This window comes from Pseudorasbora parva, chromosome 13 (genome assembly GCF_024679245.1).
Source record: "Pseudorasbora parva isolate DD20220531a chromosome 13, ASM2467924v1, whole genome shotgun sequence".
In the NCBI taxonomy this organism is placed as follows: Eukaryota; Metazoa; Chordata; class Actinopteri; order Cypriniformes; family Gobionidae; genus Pseudorasbora; species Pseudorasbora parva.
Genome location: NC_090184.1, coordinates 36,705,315 through 36,726,816, shown reverse-complemented (window position 1 = coordinate 36,726,816; position 21,502 = coordinate 36,705,315). Strand labels below are relative to the sequence as shown.

The 21,502-nt window shown below is 42.5% G+C and overlaps 1 protein-coding gene and 1 long non-coding RNA gene across 2 annotated transcripts in view; both read right to left on the bottom strand.

The window, feature by feature from the left end:
- LOC137039083 (uncharacterized) overlaps nucleotides 1–2,410 on the bottom strand; it is a 33,225-nt gene extending 30,815 nt beyond the window's left edge. The window contains exon 1 of the long non-coding RNA XR_010897586.1: nucleotides 2,362–2,410. This is a non-coding gene — a long non-coding RNA (uncharacterized lncRNA). The remainder of the gene's footprint in view (nucleotides 1–2,361) is intronic.
- A 13,698-nt stretch (nucleotides 2,411–16,108) lies between these two features.
- LOC137038282 (uncharacterized) lies at nucleotides 16,109–21,502 on the bottom strand. The gene is made up of 6 exons (XM_067412751.1): nucleotides 21,188–21,502; nucleotides 20,552–20,698; nucleotides 19,047–19,109; nucleotides 18,714–18,923; nucleotides 18,164–18,298; nucleotides 16,109–16,931 (listed from the first exon to the last, which is right to left on the bottom strand). Exons 1-6 carry the CDS (start codon nucleotides 21,308–21,310, stop codon nucleotides 16,713–16,715), a joined length of 897 nt encoding a protein of 298 aa, XP_067268852.1. The 5' UTR covers nucleotides 21,311–21,502; the 3' UTR covers nucleotides 16,109–16,712.

Sequence of the window (21,502 nt, the reverse complement as noted above, 5' to 3'; positions counted from 1 at the left end):
AATTGTGATTAGATAGAATATCCCTATCATATGATGAATAAAAAATCATGAAGGGCCTAGTATGCACTATGTATATTCAATTAATAATCCATTTTGATAATACGAAGTTGATCATTGAGAATGAATGGTCTACTGAAAAACATTTTCTCATCACTCTTAGTGAACGTTAGCCTGACAAGCCAGACCCACATCAAGATGTTTGGTCTGGAAACTCACAATTGACAGGGCTCAGTCTGAGAGGCGGGATAAACGGTTGTCTTTCAAACTCCCTCTGCACACGATTGGTTATCACTACAACCAACCAGAGCAATGAAGGTGAAACAGAACTTGTTGATAGATTAAACATTCGCCGTATCCGATCAGCAAAACTCCGAACATATCTTCCCTTCTTAAGAATGACTTCAGTGCCGTTCTTTGTTCTTTTCTCAGAGAAAAGCTTAACTCCAAGTCTTCCAGAGTCGCTGTCAAAGCTGATTCGAAAGACCGCCGTTCGCCAATTTCTGTGTTTGCTACAAGCACACAAACGCAACTCGGCCGTCGTCATTATGGCCCCGCCCACCGACTCTATACACGATGTGATTGGCCCGACAAGAGTTTGGCGTTTACAGCTCAGAAGGGTATTGAGAGTTGCTAGACGACACTCGGGGGCAGATTAGATTTGCTGCCGCTAGGGTGTGTATAGATTTCTAGGCGATGTATGTTGAAGTGAATGTTGTACTGCCAACAATGTCAACTGTGCTATTCTAATTGAAGGTCTTTACCGGCAATATATCTGCAATCTTACAAGAAAACTGCTGAATCGGATTCATGCGTCACTGGACATATCCACAGTTGTGACAGAAAGGTGCACACAAATTCATCAGGTTGAAAGATCATAAATGGCCGGCCAGAGTGCAAATCACCAGAGATCAATTAGAAGCCGCTCGCTGTCATAAAAATCGACCTTGTTGTGGTCGGCCACTTTTTTGGCACACCGATGCTTGATTTTTCTTAATTTTTTTCAGGTCAGACAATGTCACAAAAAACACAAAGGTTCAACTTTAAAGAGCAATTTACTGAAAAATGATGGGCCAATTTTGAGTGGTTTTCCAACCTCCTGAGTCAGAAAATGACCAGCAGTGAAACTGTATTTGGGGCAAAGCTGAATTGGCATTGTGAATGGTGAAGAAAAACAACATTTTATTTACTGAATTCAAATGTGTGGCAAAACATCAGTCTTGATACTGAATTAAACAATCACAAACAATATTCTGCTGGTTTTTTTAAACATGACTGTTAACCTGTAACTGCCAAACAATAAGACACAATAAAATAATGCACAACCAGGCACTGAAAAACCAAAAGCCTTGCTTCAATGGGGGGCAGATCATTCAGTGTAATAGCACCCAAATTATGGAACTCTCTACCCCGATCATTCCGTTTTGTTGCCACTATCTCTGATTTCAAATTCATGCTCAAAACACACCTCTTTTCTGAATGTTATAGTATATGTTTATACTCTTTTATATAGAATGTTTTTTTTTTTTCTCCACTCCGATTTCTCAATTATTGTACCTGCCCTCTTAATTGCCTACTGTTGTTCTGTCTACTCTGTTTGTCAATTGGCTTTATTGTTGTTTGTTTATTGTAAAGTGTCCTTGAGCTCTGGAAAGGCGCTATATAAATAAAACATATTATTATTATTATTATTATTATTATTATTATTAAAAGAAGAATTACTACAGAATCACTTCAGAAATATAAGATACATAAATAAGAAATATAAGAAGAAAGAGATATGAATATATATAACTGATACATGAGGAACTTTCACTGGTCAACTTCAGTCAATTGAACACAGCTAATTACAAAACCAGCAATACCAACAAAAATATATTTACAACATTAACGATGCCTCTTAGTCTTATTGATTACAAACTAATACAACAGGTCAGTAGTTTATGAACGTTCACAAATATCTAAATGTATTTTATTATTTATATCTAATATGATTTTTTTTATTTTTTTTTATTTTTTTGTATGTGTTAATATTATAACATTTCTATCAGTCTATGCTGAGGACATTGTTTTACATTTATAACTGAAGGCCCGAGTTCTGGGCGCGTTTTTTAATTCAATAACAGTTATTAAATGCAGCGCAAAAAATTACAAACACGTCTTGAATGCATTTTGTGACATTTTAATAAAAGTCTCGAAGCGAAAGACTATGAAAAACTTAAACGCAAACGAACAAAAGTGAGAAACGTCCTGTGTGAACAACTCGCACTTCATCACGTAAATTAAAAGCAGAGAGCATTTTTACAAAATGCTTTTCACAGTATAAGGTTAGGTGCATTAGGGAAGCTGATAACAATGTCTTACCTTATAAAATTATCTTCTTCTTGTGGTTGTGTAGTTATGTCCAACTGTCAACGTCAAAATAGCAACTCATCAGTAGCTGAAGAAGACGAACGATCTCACGATAAAACTGATTAAATGAGTAGCGCCCTCTGTTGATCAAAATAAACAGCAAACTTTTTTTCTTTTTTTGGTGGGGGAAGGGGTGCATTAGCTAATTTTATTGTAAAACCTTATTTTTTAAAAATTACCTTGTCATGACAACAAAACAATTACAAGAAAAAGAACAACAGACAAAACATTCTAGGAGGATCACAACACATGAACTTCTTTAACAATGTGCTAAACTCTATTATCATATTAGAAAACCCTGTTACACCATAGAAGAGTTTCACAAGTAACTAAATATATATATATATATATATATATATATATATATATATATATATATATATATATATATATATATATATATATATATAATATTATATTTATTTAATCTTATATAAAATATAAGATTTCGGCTGTCAACGTTAACGCATGTGGTCAATTTAAAGTCCTTAACGCATTTAAATAAATTACAGAAGTATGTGGAGTATGTGTACTTACTTTTCATCACGCAGTAGATGCTGTTAGAATTCTGGAGTTTATCACAATCACACTGAGCATACAGCACCTGTAACCCTGGTAGGAGGAAATATCCATTCTCTAACTCTTTAACTCGATTCTGCTTCTCTGTTTGTGATCAGCCCATTTAAAGCCGTTAGACACTAGGAGCTTTTTCAGTGATCCAGTAATCGAAATCATTCAAACAGTCCAAAACTGTGCTAATGTAAAAATATACTAATGCAATGTATATCAGTCTCATTCTTGTAAATCAATTTTTTTTTTAATTGTTGCGAAGGAATAGTAGCCTAATGAAATTTGTAAAAACTTGGCATGAAACAAGTCACAGGTTTGTTTTTGTTTTTTTGTTTTGTTTTTTGGCTTCTGCAGAAGTTTGTTGATAAATACATTTTTCATCTTCATACTGAAGTGGCCTAGCCTGACATGGTCACACTCAATTCTAGTCAGAACTGCCCGACCTAAAACATTTGTGTGCGGAACTACGTTCGGCTGGTATCCAGGCTAGAAGTGGCCTGTTCCAATTGTAAAATACTTTCGTCTTGACGTCACCTTTGGCTGGACTTTATGAATCTCTCCCTTTCTGAGCTCAGCAGTTACAGTGAAGAAGACTTTAATCTGATAGAGATTTAACTCTCCAGCCAAAGTCATTTTGCTGTTCTCATGGTGACGTTTAGCTCTGGCTGTTCTAACTGGGTCTACGGCCACACTGGCCAAACAGACAGCTTGTGGCTGAGACCCTGTTATTGTCAGCAAATTACAGTACTTTAAATATGGAACAATATCAAAGAAACCATGTGTCAAATTTAAAGGAGATGCTTCAGACAAAGAGTTCTTAATGGTAACCTACACTGAGAACCTTTTACACGATTCATTTTTTTAAGGCGCAATATGAATTTTTCACGCTAAAGGTCGCTTATTTATAACAAAGGCATGGCTTGATGACGCCTTGATGTCACAGAATCATGGGATTTTTTGTCTTCACCTCTGTAAAGAATCATATGGGACTCAGCCAGAAATCATTTTAAAGCTGCACTATGTAGCTTTTCCATCCGCTAGAGGGCGCCTATTTAAAACAAAGGCGTAGTTTGATGACGGCAAGTTTGAGCTCAGAATCTTGGGACATGTGGTCTTCACCTCACAGCCAGTGGAGAAGAATCGGGATTGGACTCGGGCAGAAATCATGTTCATGAATGTGATTATTAATGTTATGGTAGCATGAAGCAGGACCAAGTGTTGTGGAGCTGAGCAAGGCCGCTGGAGCGATTGTTACACAAACACACGGAGAGGCAGGACTTTTTTTATGATGGGACACAGTTGTCTACGCTATATCCACTTTTCAGGTCATGAGTATGACGCAGCTCTGTTTATCATATTATATACATTTAAGTGTGTTTAAAATGATGTTATGACGTTACTCTGTGCGTTCGCTCACCGGCTGCTGTGACACTTGTTCACACTGCTAAGAGTAAAGCGCTTCTGCAGAATAAAATTAAAATAGAAATTTTCTTTTACAAATAGTTTTAAAATATGGAATAAGGACCTCAAATAAGGATTCAAACAGTAATGAATCAGCGTATTGATTCATGATTCAGATCGCCAATGTCACGTGATTTTAGCAGTGTGACACGCGATTCGAATCATGAATCAATACGCTGATTCATTACCGTTTGAATCCTTATTTGAAGTTTGAAAATAAACGCGGAAGAGACAATGCTGAATAAAGTCGTAGTTTTTGTTATTTTTGGACCAAATGTATTTTCGATGCTTCACGAGATTCTAAATAACCAACTGATGTCTCATATGGACTACTTTGATGATGTTTTTATTCTCTTTCTGGACATGGACAGTATAGTGTGCATACACTTGGATACACTGGCTGACTTAATATAAAATATCTTAAACTGTGTTCTGAGGATGAACGGAGGTCTTACGGGTGTGGAACAATATTAGAGTGAGTCATTAATGAAAGAAATTTCATTTTTGGGTGAACTAACCCTTTAAGTACACTTTTTGAGTATCTGTACTTTACTTGAGTATTTTTTTTTCTTGAGTACTTTAACTTCACTATATTGAAAGAAAAATAACATACTTTTTACTTCACTACATTTCTACTGAGGTCCTCAAAGTCGAAAGTTGTTTCTGTGGCAGCTTTGAAAGTCAGTGGATGATTTTTTTCCTTTTCTTTAAAAGGTGTTTGGGTTTTTGCAGAAAGCCTTTCAGGAATCATTCTTGTAGGGTCTCGTGAAGTTCGATGATTTCACAACATTTTTTGAACACTGATGCAAAATGGAAGAAGACGGATGTCAAAATGTTCATTTTGTTGAGTATTCACATAAACAAAGTTGATTATGTCTTAATTGAAGGTAAACAGTTGGGAGAATATCAGATGTGTATCAGTGTATTGGATTCGTGCATTCGGCCTTAAAGTGACAGCAGCTTTGTAAAGAGCTTTGTAACTTATATACAAGTATTTAAATTAGTTTAAGTTAGTCGTAGTGGTAGTATGTCAGATGGAGCATCACTGAATGGCTTAAACCATGATGGCATAGTGTGCATTTATACAACAATAATATAATAATGCTTTGACATAAAAAAGGAAATTTACTTTTGATACTTAAGTACTTTTGAAAACAAATACTTCTGTACTTTTACCTAAGTAAATAAATATAAAAATGCGTTATAGACCTAGCTCCACCCCATTTCAGCGCTGGTCTCATTGTGTTCTGTCTCCATGTTTGTGGTAAGATCTTACAAATTTATGAATGAACCGCTTGTTTTAAAATCTTCCCTGTCTACTGATATTTGTTACGACATCCGCTCCAACCATTACAATGCTCATGATAACTTTCGGTAACTCTACAATAAGTAAATCCACACTGTAAAAAGTTATTAGAAAACAAGTTACCTGGTTGCCTTAAAATTTTGAGTTCATTGAAATTGAAATTTTGAGTTAACACAATGAACATTTTTTGAGAATCGACAACCTTTATTAAAATATTATTAAAAGATTTTGTAAGCATATTGGGTAATTGTGTGTGTTTTATTCCTTATGATGTAGTGAAACATGCCAAATAGTGTAATTTTCATGATTTATCAAATTTGTTATGTGGTTCAGATACAAAAATATTTTGAGTTTCTATTTATTAAACAAATTTCCTTCATTGTCCTTCCTTCATTCAAAATTTTAAGACAACCAGGTTACTTACTTTTTTAAGTTAAACCAACAAAAAACAACCAACATTTTTTACAGTGCACTTCTACCAGAAAGACTCGGAAGGCCAGATTAAGTAACAATGTGTTCCCTTTCAGTCGGTCACGTTCGACGTACGTCAGAACTGAACCGACGAATGGGATCTTACTTTAGAGACCAATCCTACTTCGAGCATCTAACAACGAGCCAATGAAATTTGGCATGCGATCACGCATTCCACGCTCCGCCCCGCAGCGCGGGTATAAATAGGAAGTGGAATGGTAGATCAGCGCTTTCTACTTCGGAGCCGAACAGTCTTCATTGCTGTTTTCTACGAAGAGCTTTCTGACTACGAGTCGTGAATATTCCTGTGAAAGAGTTTGCCAGTGCGGGTGATACGGCGCGTCAGCGAGAGACCGTCCACTTCAGTGATAGAGTGTACAAAGAGCTTTGGTTCGCTGAGCGTTTCCTTACACACACACATTACAGTTGGTTCGCTGGGCGCTCACACATACATATCACTGAGAGCTCACGCAGGCTTGCACTATCGAACTGCGTGGAGCCGCGGTCATCTCCCTGAGTGCTTCAGCACTAAAAGAGCAAAACTTCCATTCACAAAAGAGCAACACGGTTTGACCCTGCGTCTTTTTCAAGATGTCATTCAAGCCGTGTGTTTCTGGGTGCGGTCGATTTCTGTCCCCGCTTGACGGACACGTTCGTTGTCTCTCGTGTCTGGGCGCACAGCACGCTGAGGCTGCGTTCGTGGATGAGACATGTTCCCATTGCGGGAATATGTCCATTGCAGTGTTGCGGTCCCGTCTCCAGTACCTCAGAAGAGGTGGAACACCATCGTCCATCCCCCGATCTAGTGGTCCTCCAGCTGCAAAGCAGAGGGCTACTACTTTGGCTGATGACCTTGGTGGGGACCTGAGGGTGTCGGTCAGGGTAAACCCGACGGGTCTCACGGCTCCTCGGGCCCCTCCCCCCTCCACTGTACCGGTGGAGCTTCCGGAAGGGCGCGCTGACCTCCCACGTGGAGCGCCAGTCGTCTCTTTTGGGGCTCCGGCGGAGGACCAGATGTCGGTTGCTGCATCGGGGGATGAGCTAATGGGTTCCGAGGATGAAGACTCGGCTGCGTTGCCCCCTTCGGGTGTGACAGCGTTGCCCGAGTCTGACCCGGAACTTACGGCTATGCTTGCCCGGGCCGCCGCAAGTGTCGGGCTTGAGTGGAACCCTCCACCACGTCCCGAACCTTCGCGGCTGGATGATTGGTTTCTCGGGACGGGTCGCGCTGGTTCTCAGCGTCCCGCCCCGGTGCCTTTCTTCCCGGAAGTGCATCAGGAGCTCACGAAGTCCTGGGTAGCGCCGTACAGCGTACGCCAGCGATCGACTGACTCCTCCATCCTCACCACTCTCGATGGTGGTGCAGCTAAGGGCTACGAGGGGATCCCTCCAGTCGAGCGGTCGGTTGCGATGCACCTGTGTCCTAAGACCGCTGCGGACTGGAGGCACGCCCCGCGTCTCCCCTCCCGGGCGTGTAAGTTCTCGTCCGGCTTGACGGGCAAGGCTTACGCAGCCTGCGGAGAAGCTGCATCAGCTTTGCATGCCATGGCGCTCCTGCAGGTCCACCAGGCCAAAGCGCTCATGGAACTGCACGAGGGTGGTTCCGACCAGGCAGTTATGCAGGAACTGCGAGCCGCGACGGACCTCGCCCTCCGGGCGACGAAAGTCACGGCCCGCTCCCTGGGTCGGGCGATGTCCACCTTGGTGGTCCAGGAACGCCACCTGTGGCTGAACCTGACAGACATGCGGGATTCGGACAAGGTTCGGTTTCTAAACGCCCCTGTCTGTCAGGCCGGCCTCTTCGGCGACGCCATCGAGGACTTTGCCCAGCAGTTCTCGGTGGCCAAGAAGCAGACGGAGGCCATCAAAAACATCCTGCCCCGGCGGCCCGCTGCTGCCTCCACCCAGCCGCCCGGGGCAGCCCCCCAGTCTGCTCGTCGCCGAGGGCGTCCTCCAGCGTCCGCCTCCGCCCCTGCCAAGCCCAAGCAGCAGCCTCCACCCGCGAAGCAGGGCGCCGGACGCAAGGGGGCCGCCCAACCCGTCCAAGGGCCCGCCAAACCTGCCGGCAAGCGTAAGGGGAAGCGGCCCTGAGACGGGCAGCCCAGGGAGAAGAGGAGCTGCTCTGAGGGAGATGATGTCCGCATCCCTCCCACCCCCCCGGAGGAGGACCGGGGGGGCAACACTGGTCACAACATCTCTGCCGCTGGCTCTCCGGAGTCCAGCGGTACCCACATTTTCACCAAAAGAGCAATTTCCTCTCTCTCTGGGCCCCAAGAGGGTCAGGTTGGCAGTGTGCGACGCCCACGGGCCTTGTCACTCCTTTCCTACCCTCCCGTCGCCAGGGGGCAGCTGTGTGGGCCTCGAGGACGCCCCCGGGCCTTCTCACCCACACACTGCCTCTCTTGTGAGCACTCAGTCAACACTCCGGGCCGCCCACGGGCCTTCCGGGTCGGGGCTGAGTGCTTCACTTCCCTGCCTCCGGGCAGTGGACAGCAGAGTGGGCTCCGAGGACGCCCCCGGGCCTTCTCACCCACTCTCTGTCCAAACCAGGAGTGCTCAGGCAACACTACGGGCCGCCTCCGGGCCTCCCGAGTCGGGCCAGAGTACTCCGCTTCGCTGCCCCACCCCGGGCACGTCTGTGGTGCCGTTGGTCCCGCTTGTACGGTCTCTGGGGGCCTGGCTAGGTCTCCCCAGGCCGTCTCGCTGGCTCATCCGTACCATCAGACTCGGCTACGCGATTCAGTTCGCACGCCGGCCACCCAAGTACAAGGGCATCCTCTTCACCTCCGTGCGAAGCAGCGATGCTCAAGTCTTGCGGTCAGAGATCGAGGTCCTACTGGCGAAGGACGCGATCGAGCCGGTTCCTCCAGCCGATATGAAGACGGGGTTTTACAGCCCCTACTTCATTGTGCCCAAGAAAGGGGGTGGGTTACGGCCAATCCTGGACCTGCGAGTTCTGAATCGGGCCCTGCACAAGCTCCTGTTCAGGATGTTGACGCAGAAACGCATTTTCCAATGCATCCGTCCCCAGGATTGGTTTGCAGCGATCGACCTGAAGGACGCGTACTTCCATGTGTCTATTCTCCCTCGACACAGACCGTTCCTACGCTTTGCGTTCGAGGGGAAAGCATATCAGTACAAGGTCCTGCCCTTCGGGCTGTCCCTGTCGCCCCGCGTCTTTACGAAGGTCGCGGAGGCAGCCATTGTTCCACTCAGAGAACGCGGCGTTCGGATTCTCAACTACCTCGACGATTGGCTGATCCTAGCCCAGTCGAAGGACCAGTTGTGCGAACACAGGGACCTGGTGCTCAGTCACCTCAGCCAGTTGGGCCTTCGGGTCAACCGAGAGAAGAGCAAACTCTGTCCCACACAGAGGATCTCTTATCTCGGTATGGAGCTGGACTCGGTCAACCGGACGGCGCGCCTCACCGAGGAGCGAGTCCAGTCGGTGTTGAACTGCTTGAATATGTTCAAGAGCAGGACAGCGGTCCCACTGAAATTCTTTCAGAGGCTCCTGGGGCATATGGCATCTGCAGCCGCGGTCACGCCGCTCGGATTGCTTCATATGAGACCGCTTCAACGCTGGCTCAATGGCCGAGTCCCGAGGTGGGCGTGGCAGAGCGGTCAGTACCGGGTCCCAGTGACTCCTTACTGCCGCCAAACCTTCAGCCCGTGGTCCAGCACTTCGTTTCTCCGGGCCGGGGTGCCCCTAGAACAAGTGTCCAGGCATGCTGTGCTATTCACGGATGCCTCCACCACGGGCTGGGGGGCCACGTACAACGGGCATGCAGTTGCTGGTCTGTGGACGGGGCCGCAATTGCATTGGCATATCAATTGCCTCGAGTTACTGGCAGTACATCTGGCACTCCGCCGCCTCAAGGGGCCGCTGCGTGGCAAGCATGTACTGGTCCGTACGGACAGCACCACGGCCGTTGCGTACATCAACCGTCAGGGTGGTCTACGCTCCCGTCGTCTGCTCCAACTCGCCCGCCACCTCCTCCTGTGGAGTCAGAAGCAGCTGAGGTCGCTTCGGGCCATTCATGTCCCTGGTGTGCTGAACCAGACAGCCGACGAGCTCTCTCGTCAGCCGACACCTCCGGGAGAGTGGCGACTCCACCCCCAGGCGGTCCAGCTGATATGGGACCAGTTCGGAGCCGCACAGGTCGACCTGTTTGCCTCTCCGGACTCGACCCATTGCCAGTGGTACTATTCCCTGACCGGGGGTACCCTCGGCACAGATGCACTGGCGCACAGCTGGCCCCGGGACCTACGCAAGTATGCGTTCCCCCCAGTGAGCCTTCTTGCACAGACTCTGTGCAAGGTCAGGGAGGACGAGGAGCAGGTCTTGTTAGTTGCGCCGTATTGGCCCAACCGGACCTGGTTCCCAGAACTCACACTCCTCGCGACAGCCCCTCCTTGGCCGATTCCCCTGAGGAAGGACCTTCTTTCTCAGGGACGGGGCACGCTATGGCACCCGCGTCCAGACCTCTGGAATCTTCATGTCTGGTCCCTGGACGGGACGCGGAGGTTCTAGATGGACTACCACAAGCTGTCGTAGATACCATCGCTTCAGCTAGAGCCCCCTCTACGAGGCGCCTCTATGCTCTGAAGTGGAACCTGTTCGTTGAGTGGTGCGCTTCCCGCCGGGAAGACCCCCGAAGGTGTTCGATCAGTGTCGTGCTTTCCTTCCTGCAAGATGGGTTGGAGAGAAGGCTGTCTCCCTCCACCCTCAAGGTATATGCTGCAGCAATAGCAGCGTACCATGATGTAGTAGAAGGTAAGTCCGTGGGGAAGCACGACCTAATCGTCAGGTTCCTCAGAGGTGCGAGGAGACTAAATCCTCCTCGTCCATCCTCGATACCCTCTTGGGACTTAGCTCTAGTGCTCCGAGCACTTCAGAGCCCTCCCTTCGAGCCCTTGGCGTCTTGTGAGTTGAAAATCTTGTCAATGAAGACAGTGCTCCTGACGGCATTGGCCTCGATCAAGAGGGTAGGGGACCTGCATGCACTTTCGGTCAACGAATCGTGCCTAGAGTTCGGGCCAGGTAACTCTCACGTCGTCCTGAGACCCCGGCCCGGATATGTGCCCAAGGTTCCTACCACTCCCTTCCGGGATCAGGTGGTGAACCTGCAAGCGCTGCCTTCGGAGGAGGCAGACCCAGCCCTGGCTTTGCTGTGTCCGGTCCGCGCTCTTCGCGCTTACGTTGACCGGACCCAAAGCCTTCGGACCTCAGAGCAACTCTTCGTCTGTTACGGAGGCCAGCAGAAGGGAAAGGCTGTCTCCAAGCAGAGGTTAGCCCACTGGATAGTGGATGCTATAGTCTTGGCCTACCAGTCCCAAGACGTGCCTTGCCCGTTCGGTGTAAGAGCTCACTCCACTCGGAGTGTTGCTTCTTCCTGGGCGCTGGCGCAAGGCGCCTCGCTGACAGACATATGTAGAGCTGCGGGCTGGGCGACACCTAACACGTTTGCTAGATTCTATAGCTTACGTGTAGAGCCGGTATCTTCCCGCATCCTCGCCCCCAGTGGCCAGGAGCGCTAAGTGCCCGTTCTAAGTGTCGGCTTGCGAAACGCCACTCCCGCCCTCTGGGCCGGATACGTGCGTCTATTGTCTCCAGTTGTGTTCCCCGGGAAACCGGCTAACCCTGTCGAGCTCCTCCGTCACCCCTCCGGTGTCAGACGTTGCGGACCGTCTGACGCCAGGCCTGCACCCGTATGCTTGTGAAACGTGGCTGTAGGCTGGGTTCCATATGTAGCGGTTCCCTCACGGCAACCCCATATGTGTATTCTTCCACGGTATCAGCTACCCTTCGGGCTAGCCCCGTGTCTTTCCCTCGACAGAGCCCGCTCTGTCGTCTCTGGGCGTGTTCTTTCCCCCCTTCAGTCAGGCTGGAACCACCCCAGAGACTGCCATATGTTGCACTACCCTGCCAGGTTAGTCCTTATGTGTATTCTGCCACCTCTCCTTCCCTGAAGGACGTGGCCCCGCAGCGTACCCTCTCTCTCAAGCACGAGGTAGGCACGCTTTCCCAGCGTTATCCAATAGTCATTCTGAGTGGGTCTTGCAGAAACAGCAGTGACTGTACTCCCTGCTTGGAGCCCTGACTTCCGTACCATACTAGACGGTGCAGTGCGCTCAAGCAGGACGCTGGAAGGGCCAGCATCCTGGCGTTTTCCATAGGGATCCCATTCGTCGGTTCAGTTCTGACGTACGTCGAACGTGACCGACTGAAAGGGAACGTCTCGGTTACGTATGTAACCCTCGTTCCCTGAAGGAGGGAACGGAGACGTACGTCCCGTCGCCAGATGCTGTGCTTCCGCTGGGAGTCCGGTCACCTTTCGGCTCCTCAGTAGGAAAAGCGCTGATCTACCATTCCACTTCCTATTTATACCCGCGCTGCGGGGCGGAGCGTGGAATGCGTGATCGCATGCCAAATTTCATTGGCTCGTTGTTAGATGCTCGAAGTAGGATTGGTCTCTAAAGTAAGATCCCATTCGTCGGTTCAGTTCTGACGTACGTCTCCGTTCCCTCCTTCAGGGAACGAGGGTTACATACGTAACCGAGACGTTAATTTATTAACAGACCAGCAAGTTTATATTTAGAGGTTCTTTAGAGTAGGCCCCGTCCGTAGCTCTCATCTCGAGGGTAACGGACTCTGCATTTCCTGCAAGATGAAGGCAGGGGCGCTGGTGGTGGAAAAATAACACGTTCATCAGACATTAAACAGCATGTAAGCTTTGGGGGTGGTGATGGATTCGATCAAATCCATCTGTGTTATGATCATCGTTCTGATTCTGATCAAATTTGACACAAAAAAAAGGTAAAAATTCTCAACTTTTTGTTTAAAATGTGGCCTTTCTTTATGAAACATATGCCACATTCAAGTGTTGATAAAAAGGATGCATGAAGCTAGAATAATTAGTTTAAGGTATAGTTAAAGTATTAAAAAAACAGTAGTATACTGAAAGTGCAAAAATAATATATATAGTAAACTAAGTGTAATTTTATGTTCACTTAAAGAAAACGTACACTTGCAGTATAAATACTAGTAGTTTAATGAGAGTGCACTTCACAAGTATTTAACTATACACTCACCTAAAGGATTATTAGGAGCACCATACTAATACAGTGTTTGACCCCCTTTGCCTTCAGAACTGCCTTAATTCTACGTGCCATTGATTCAACAAGGTGCTGAAAGCATTCTTTAGAAATGTTGGCCCATATTGATAGGATAGCATCTTGCAGTTGATGGAGATTTGTGGGATGCACATCCAGGGCACGAAGCTCCCGTTCCACCACATCCCAAAGATGCTCTATTGGGTTGAGATCTGGTGACTGTGGGGGCCATTTTAGTACAGTGAACTCATTGTCATGTTCAAGAAACCGATTTGAAATGATTAGAGCTTTGTGACATGGTGCATTATCCTGCTGGAAGTTGCCATCAGAGGATGGGTACATGGTGGCCATAAAGGGATGGACATGGTCAGAAACAATGCTCAGGTAGGCTGTGGCATTTAAACGATGCCCAGTTGGCACTAAGGGGCCTAAAGGGTGCCAAGAAAACATCCCCCACACCATTACACCACCACCACCAGCCTGCACAGTGGTAACAAGGCATGATGGATCCATGTTCTCATTCTGTTTACGCCAGATTCTGACTCTACCATCAATACTTAGACCGGCCCGTCTGGCACTAATAATTATGCCACGATCAATATTGCTTAAATCACCTATCTTTCCCATTTTGTCATTCAGTTTTGAGTTCAGGGTCTTGACCAGGACCACACCCCTAAATTCATTGAAGCAGCTGCCATGTGATTGGTTGATTAGATAATTGCATTAATGATAAATTGAACAGGTGTTCCTAATAATCCTTTAGGTGAGTAAGTTCACTTGTAGTACATGATGCAGTACAGATGAGAAACGTAGTTGTGCACTTAAAGTTTAAATTGTTACACTTACAGTAAACATAAACATAAACATATACTTTTATATACTAAATGTGGGCCAATTTAGCCACAAGCAGTATTGAAATAGTACAATTACAAGTTTACTACTAGTACACATTAATATTAGTATACTTAGTCCATGAAGTATACTTAAAAATATACTTGAAAATTACTTAATAAAACGTGAAGTATACTTATTTTTCGTAAGGGGTCCTTTTGCTAACCTCTCAGGAATTGCCTACCCTACTTTTAAAGGGTACTACTGATAAATAAGTCAGGAATTCGGAGCTGTGGCACAAAGATAGATGTGTGGGAACTCGCTGTGCTTTGGTGAAAATACGATTCATTGGCTTGTTTTTTTTTTTTTTTTTTTTAAATCCAGCAGTTTATTTAGGTAGAAATGTGGATTTTTCGTAAAAAATATATAGTATTTATTTAAAGATATATGTAATATATATTTATTATATGTATTAAAATATATTTATTTGAAGATATGTATATTAAATATGGGCATCATTAGTGTGTCAATTAGAATGGTGTGGTCAGGATGGTGCCTTTTTTCCATGTCTCTAACGTTATGTAATACATTTTAATATCAGTGAACTGTCAGTTTACATATAGCATGTGTGGATATCGTTGTTGACCAATTTAGTTTTGTTTTTAATACAAACCTATTTTGTAGCTTATAAGAAGACTTAGAATATAGTGCACAAGTCATAGCCTACTTTTAATGTTTTTGTGCACTTTGAAGCTTGAAACCTTCAGTTGTCATTCATTGTAATTTCATGGAAAAGAGCAACCAGTATAATTCTTTAGAATTTGTTCCAATTGTGTTCCTCAGGGGGAAAAATTTAATCCAAATGATGACCGGTTTTTAACCCTTATGTGTATGAGTAAAAATATGACTGAATGAAACAGCCATCTTGAAACGAGCCTGCAATCATCTTGCTTAATTTAAAAAAAAGCTTATTAGGATAGTAATAAGCAGTAATCCAACAGTAGTTTCAGTTCTGATTATCCAACTGTAATTTAGAAATGGCATTTTAATAACAGTTCATGGTACATTTACCAACACTGTTCTTATTTGCGCCAGAGACTGTAATCTGTGTATGGAGCGCCATCAAGTGGCCATATTTAAAACACACCCTGTGCCATGACTGACCTGTTGAATCAGACTTCTTGTGCAAGGTTCAGGGCAGTTTGATGGAGATGTTAATAGGTCTCCGCTGCACGGTAAAGCTGTTTATTTGGACTTAGCAGGGTCTTGTTAAATTAGAGTGCATCGCGGCTTTTGCAGGAGGAATAAAGTTCAATTAAGGTCAATGTGGCTGCTCGCACAGGTCTTGCCAAAGAGACCAAACAACTGCTAAGCACTTTATTAAGCTGTCATTGACAATCAACACAAAACAGGAGATGTAGCCTCTTGGCCAGAGGTCAAAAAAATAATTTATCACAGATGCCACAATCTAGCAAAACTATTCTGATTGTAAATAAAAACATTTGATCAGGAATTATTAAATTTTTGTATTGCATAAATTATGCAGTAATGCTAATAAAATTAAAGCTGCATCCATCCATTATAAAAGTAGTCCACACGGTTCGGGGGGCGTGGGGGAGAGATAGGTTTGTGTAAAATATCTATATTTAAAACCTAATAAAGCAAACTAACTAGCTACTGCCAGACCACCTTCCGTGTTCAACTTACGAAGAAAGTATAACGCCTCTCATAGTACAATACGCTTACGCTATACATCCGATGTCATCGACGTGCCAGTTATGCTTTTTACGCAAGTTGTATACGGAAGGCTGTCCGCCTGAAGCTAGATATTTCACTTTATAACGTGTTAAGTATGGATATTTTTCTTACAAAAATCATCCGTTTCAGAAGGACTTTATTAACCCATGTGGATTACTTTGATAATGGCTAAATTTGGGGGGCAAATTTTGTGCTACCATTCACTGCCATTATAAAGCTTGGAAGAGCCAGGACATTTTTATTTATACATCTCCGATTGTATTCGTCTGGAAGAAGAATGTCACATAGTATGGCTTGAGGATGAGTAAATCATAGGGTTATTTTCAACTTGGGTGAACTAACCCTTTAACACATTAAATCATTTTCTCAAAAATAAAAATCTAATAAAAACAGAAACTGCACCCTTGTACAGTTCAAACAGTATATTTGCAGTTTGGTGCTTGTGGCAATATCAGTTGTTGGAACCAAAATGGTTCAGTGAGTATTGCAGGAGACTGACTCGACACCTGAGAGTGTGAACGGCGGGTCACAGACAGCTGACAAAATGTTTTTTTGCTCTTCACATCCCAACATTGTCTTTATTTGCATATATACTGTACATATGATGAAAGTGATATTTTCAATTGAATTACAATTTTCATGAGTATAAATTAAGAAGAACAATTATTTACAAAGGAATACCTCCTTTTAATATTTATAAACACATTAACAGTATATTTACAGAAGAATAAGTTTGTCATGCATCAAAACGCACAGAATGATGTCTGAAGATATTTGCACATGACAAAATCTATCTTACATAGATAAGTCTTCTGTCTTTTTTCTGTACAGCACGCCAATATATATAATTCGCTGACTCTGTCCTATTGTCTTTGGAGCTCAGGTAGCCAAGGATGGAGTTAGCAGCCCAGAGACCAACTCCTGCCAGGCAGAAACAGAGATGTGAGGTTTTCCACGCCAATGTGGTGAGCTGGGAGTGGATCATGAAGACGACAACTGCCACAGTCCCCTAAATGGATACAGATTTATGCATGCTTAAAGTCACCATGAAATCAAACTTGACAAGTCTTTTTTTTCCCATTCTTGAATCAAATCAAATCCCACCCTAAATCTTTAACTCGGATATGTCACATTAAGGAAGAAAATACTGTTGCAAATTAAATCTTAACCTTAATGACTCTGCATTATGTTCAAAAATCAATCTAATATGCTAATTATGCGAAATTTTGATATTAAAATGTATTATTACTGTTGAAATTAGTCGTGCTGCTTAATATTTTTTTTGGAAACCACAAACTTTTATTGTAACATCATAACTGTCCTCACCATTTTAAATTAATTGAATGCATCCTTGATGAATAAATGTAACAATTTATTTCAAACCAAATGGTAATAAATAAATTATTTGCACAAAAAAAGTATATCATCAATGAACAGAAAGATCTAGAGAACAGCATTTATTTTAAATAGATTTTTTCTAACATTATAACTCTTAATGTTAACAAGTCCATAATATGTTTAGAAATAATTCAAATATTCTGATTTATTACTCAAGAACATTGGTTATTATTATCAATGTTGAAAACGGTTGTGCTGCTCAATATTTTGTGGAAACCATTTTTTTTTTGTATTCTCTGATAAATTGAAAGTTCAAAAGAAGAGCATTTATTTGAAATAGATTTAGTTTTTGTACATTATAACTGTCCTTACAATCATTTTGACCATCAAATATTAATTTCTTTCAAACTTTTGAATGTTAGTGTTTATTTGAAGAATATATTATTTGTCTGATTTATTATGAACAAACACAGCTGGCACAATACAAACCTACACTGTAAACAATGTTCAGGTAGTTCAAAAAATTGCTTCATGTAAAAAAAAAAAAAAAAAGGTAAAACTTTACAATAAGGTTCATAGTTAGCGTTAGTTAACTACATTAGTAAACATGAACTGAATTAAAAAGCACATATATATATAGATAGATAGATAGATAGATAGATAGATAGAGAGAGAGAAAGAGAGAGAGAGAGAGAGAGAGAGAGAGAGAGAGAGAGAGAGAGAGAGAGAGAGAGAGAGAGAGAGAAGACTGAATTAACCCTGTCATTTCAACTTTTTAAAATCTATTTTATAAGTACAGTTATATCACTTTTTGCAGTTGTTACAATTTGCTTAATCACTTGAAATCATCTTGGAGCTAATTTAATTCAAAATGTAGCAAAAAAAATAGTACATTTAACTTACCACAGCTCGGCTGCTGAAGACAGATACCTCATTGGTTGCCATTTGTTTCTGAGTGGTAAAAGAAACAAAGCTGTCTCCAACCATCATGGCTCCAAATGCACGTGTGAGATGAAGATTATCCTCAGATCCACTAATCTACAATGGATGGATACACAAAGCCAGGATTAATATCTATGGATAATAGCACCTAGAAGAACTTTAGCTTCCTGACCACATGAACTCTTTGCTACACTTGATGACATCACCATTTTCCCCAGAGCTGCTTTATAGATTAACAGAACTCATTTCATATTTGATGACCTTTACAAGATATATAAGGTTATTGAACGGAACTGCATCAATACTGAACTGACCTCAACTGCAATATCACTATTTTTTTAGAGCTGCTTTACAGCAGAATTGTACCCTGTTTGCATTACTGAATCATTATGTTCCTGTGTATCCCTGTAAAGCTGATTTGAAACAATTTGTATTGTACAAAGTGCTATATAAATAAAAATAACTTTTTCATTTCCAACATTTCCATCAAACATAGTCCAAGGTTTTTTACCTGTGACCCAAGTAGCCATCCTGGAAAAACCAACCACATGAGGCCGAAAATGAAGTTGGCCAAAAAATCCATTTGAAGGAAAAACCTCTGGGGCTTAGTGAGCCGTTCAGATCGTTTCAAAGAGCCTTGCAACTGATTGTGATCCAAGACCAAAAGAATCAAAGAACTTAGAACAAAGAACAGGAACACCACCACATCCACCATGGGAAGCTGGAGAGTATGAGAGGACAGAAAAAGTCAAGAGCACTGCATTTACATTTGTTTTCAGACACTTACCATTCCACAGTGACTTGTTACAATAAAATGCTCACATCAGGTTTTCATGTTACCTACATGTGTACGATCTCTTCCATGAATGTGTCCCTCTCCGCAGACTCCTAACAATGAAAGGAAAGCCTGAAAGATGCAAAACATTTTTGAAAATATAGTTAAATGTAACAATAAATAATAACATGCAACATTTAAACCAATCAATACATTTTATTTATATAGCGCTTTTACAATGACGATTGTTTCAAAGCAGCTTTACAGTGTTAAACAGGACAATATAGCAGCAAAATTTGATTCGGCTGTACAGACGTTCACATGTTATCAGCTTATTTTAATTTATCATATAACGACAATGCTGGCAGCTCAGTATTATAGTTTATAGAATGAAATAAGACCTTATAAATTAATTTTATTTGTATATTTAGTTGAATAACTTAGATCATAATTTGTGTGTCCCCACACTGAGCAAGCCAAGCCAACGGCGACAGTGGCAAGGAACCAAAACTTGATCAGGGCATGATGGAGAAAAATAAACCTTGGGAGAAACCAGGCTCAGTCGGGGTGTCAGTTTTCCTCTGGCATATTAACAAACAGTGTATGATTATTATTCTGGCAACCTTACAGGTCAGAAATCATATTGGATCGAAATATTTAAGTTCGTGGTATCGCGCAAGAGACAGGTTTATTGAAATATATACACTACAGTTAAAAACTTTGGGGCTGCATTTTCTTAATCAGATATACAGTAAAACAAACAGTAATATTTGAAATATTATTCTAATATAAGATAACTGTTTTAATACATTTTTAAAATGTAATTTATTCCTGTGATGGCAAAGCTGAATTTTCAGCATCATAACCCTATCTTCAGTGTCACATGATCATTCTAATGTGCTGATTTGGTGCTCAAGAAAATGTGTTATTAATACAAACGTTGAAAACAGTTGCTTAATATTTTTGTGGACACCATAATTTTTCAGTAGACCACTCTTTGATTAATAGAAAGTTCAAAAGAACAATGTTTATTTGAAATACAATTTGTTTTGTAACATCATAACCCTTATCACTTTTGATCAATGTAATGCATCATCCATGATTAATAAAAGTATTAATATATTTAAAAAATCTTTGACACCCACCTTTTGAAGGGTAGTGGCCGTAGTGTATATTTGAAGAATAAATTATTTGCCTGACTTTGTTACATAACACACATGGCAATATATACTACAGAAATGCAATGTAAAGAATTGTCAGATATTATATATATATATATATATATATATATATATATATATATATATACCTAACTGCTCCAACACAGGTCATTTATATCTCAACTACTACATTAATCCACTTTTTGTTACCAGATTTTGTTACAGTTTTTGTTTCCACTTTTTGTTACATAGTTACATTTCAAGGCACATCTTCCCCTAACACTTAAAAATAGGCTCCATAATTATGTTGGTGTAATCTGATATCATAAATTCATAATATAGCCTATATTTTTAGATTAGCCAACCTGACGAACAATATATTGCTCAAAAAATACTGAGCTGCATTTCACTTACCACAAGCCTTGATATGGAATGAACAGAGAGAGAAAGTGGATGGTTGTTGCTTTTGAAGAAAATGAACTTAATATTACTGGCGACCCACACACACACGAGTGAGCGCGTTACTTCAAACTGCGCGCTTCCGTCACTGACGCCTTCCCCCTGCAACACAAGAGCGGAACGCTTTACACAATTACCAGTAACTGCCAATAAATTAGGCTACTTATTAGTACCATATAGTCATAGATATGCTAGTAATACAAAAGAACAAAAAGATTCTGAAACTTATAAACGGCAGAAAAAAAGAAACTAGGCTATTATTTATTATAGGAAATTGTGTTTAGACGGAGCGCGTTGCGTTTTACAACACGACAAGTAGGCTGCGTCTCGAGACCGATGCGTTCAGTTCCATTCAAACTATTTTGTTTTGAACTTATCCATATGACTTTCATATGGAGGCTTTATTATTTTATACTAGGCTATAGGCTACCATGGCATTTTAAATGTGTTGATTTGCTATTTTGCAGGCATTTTCACACGAAACGAATAAGCTAGTTTGTTTTCGCTTATTATTAACATTTACAAACCAAACACATTACTGTATATAATTACATTATTTCACTCACACACACACAGCAAGTAAAGACCCACCTCTGAGGACAAAGCCAAACTGGAACAAATCCGATACGCAATGCTGATTAATAGTCCTACCACAAGTTCAGCTGAAATGACTTGACTTCCATTGACTTTGAACCCGGGCTTAGTCGTTTTCATGTTTGGTTCACAGTCCGTAGTTGAGGGGTTAAAACAATGTTTTCAGTGCGAGGACGAACTGCATAGCCCACTGGCTTCCAAAGCCCTTATACGTCAGCCTGCCCTTACAAAACCTCATTATGAAATTCACTGGAGGGGTTCCTCAGTTCTTTTAGGTAACACGGTGTTGACGGCGACTCTAGATGGTGTTAC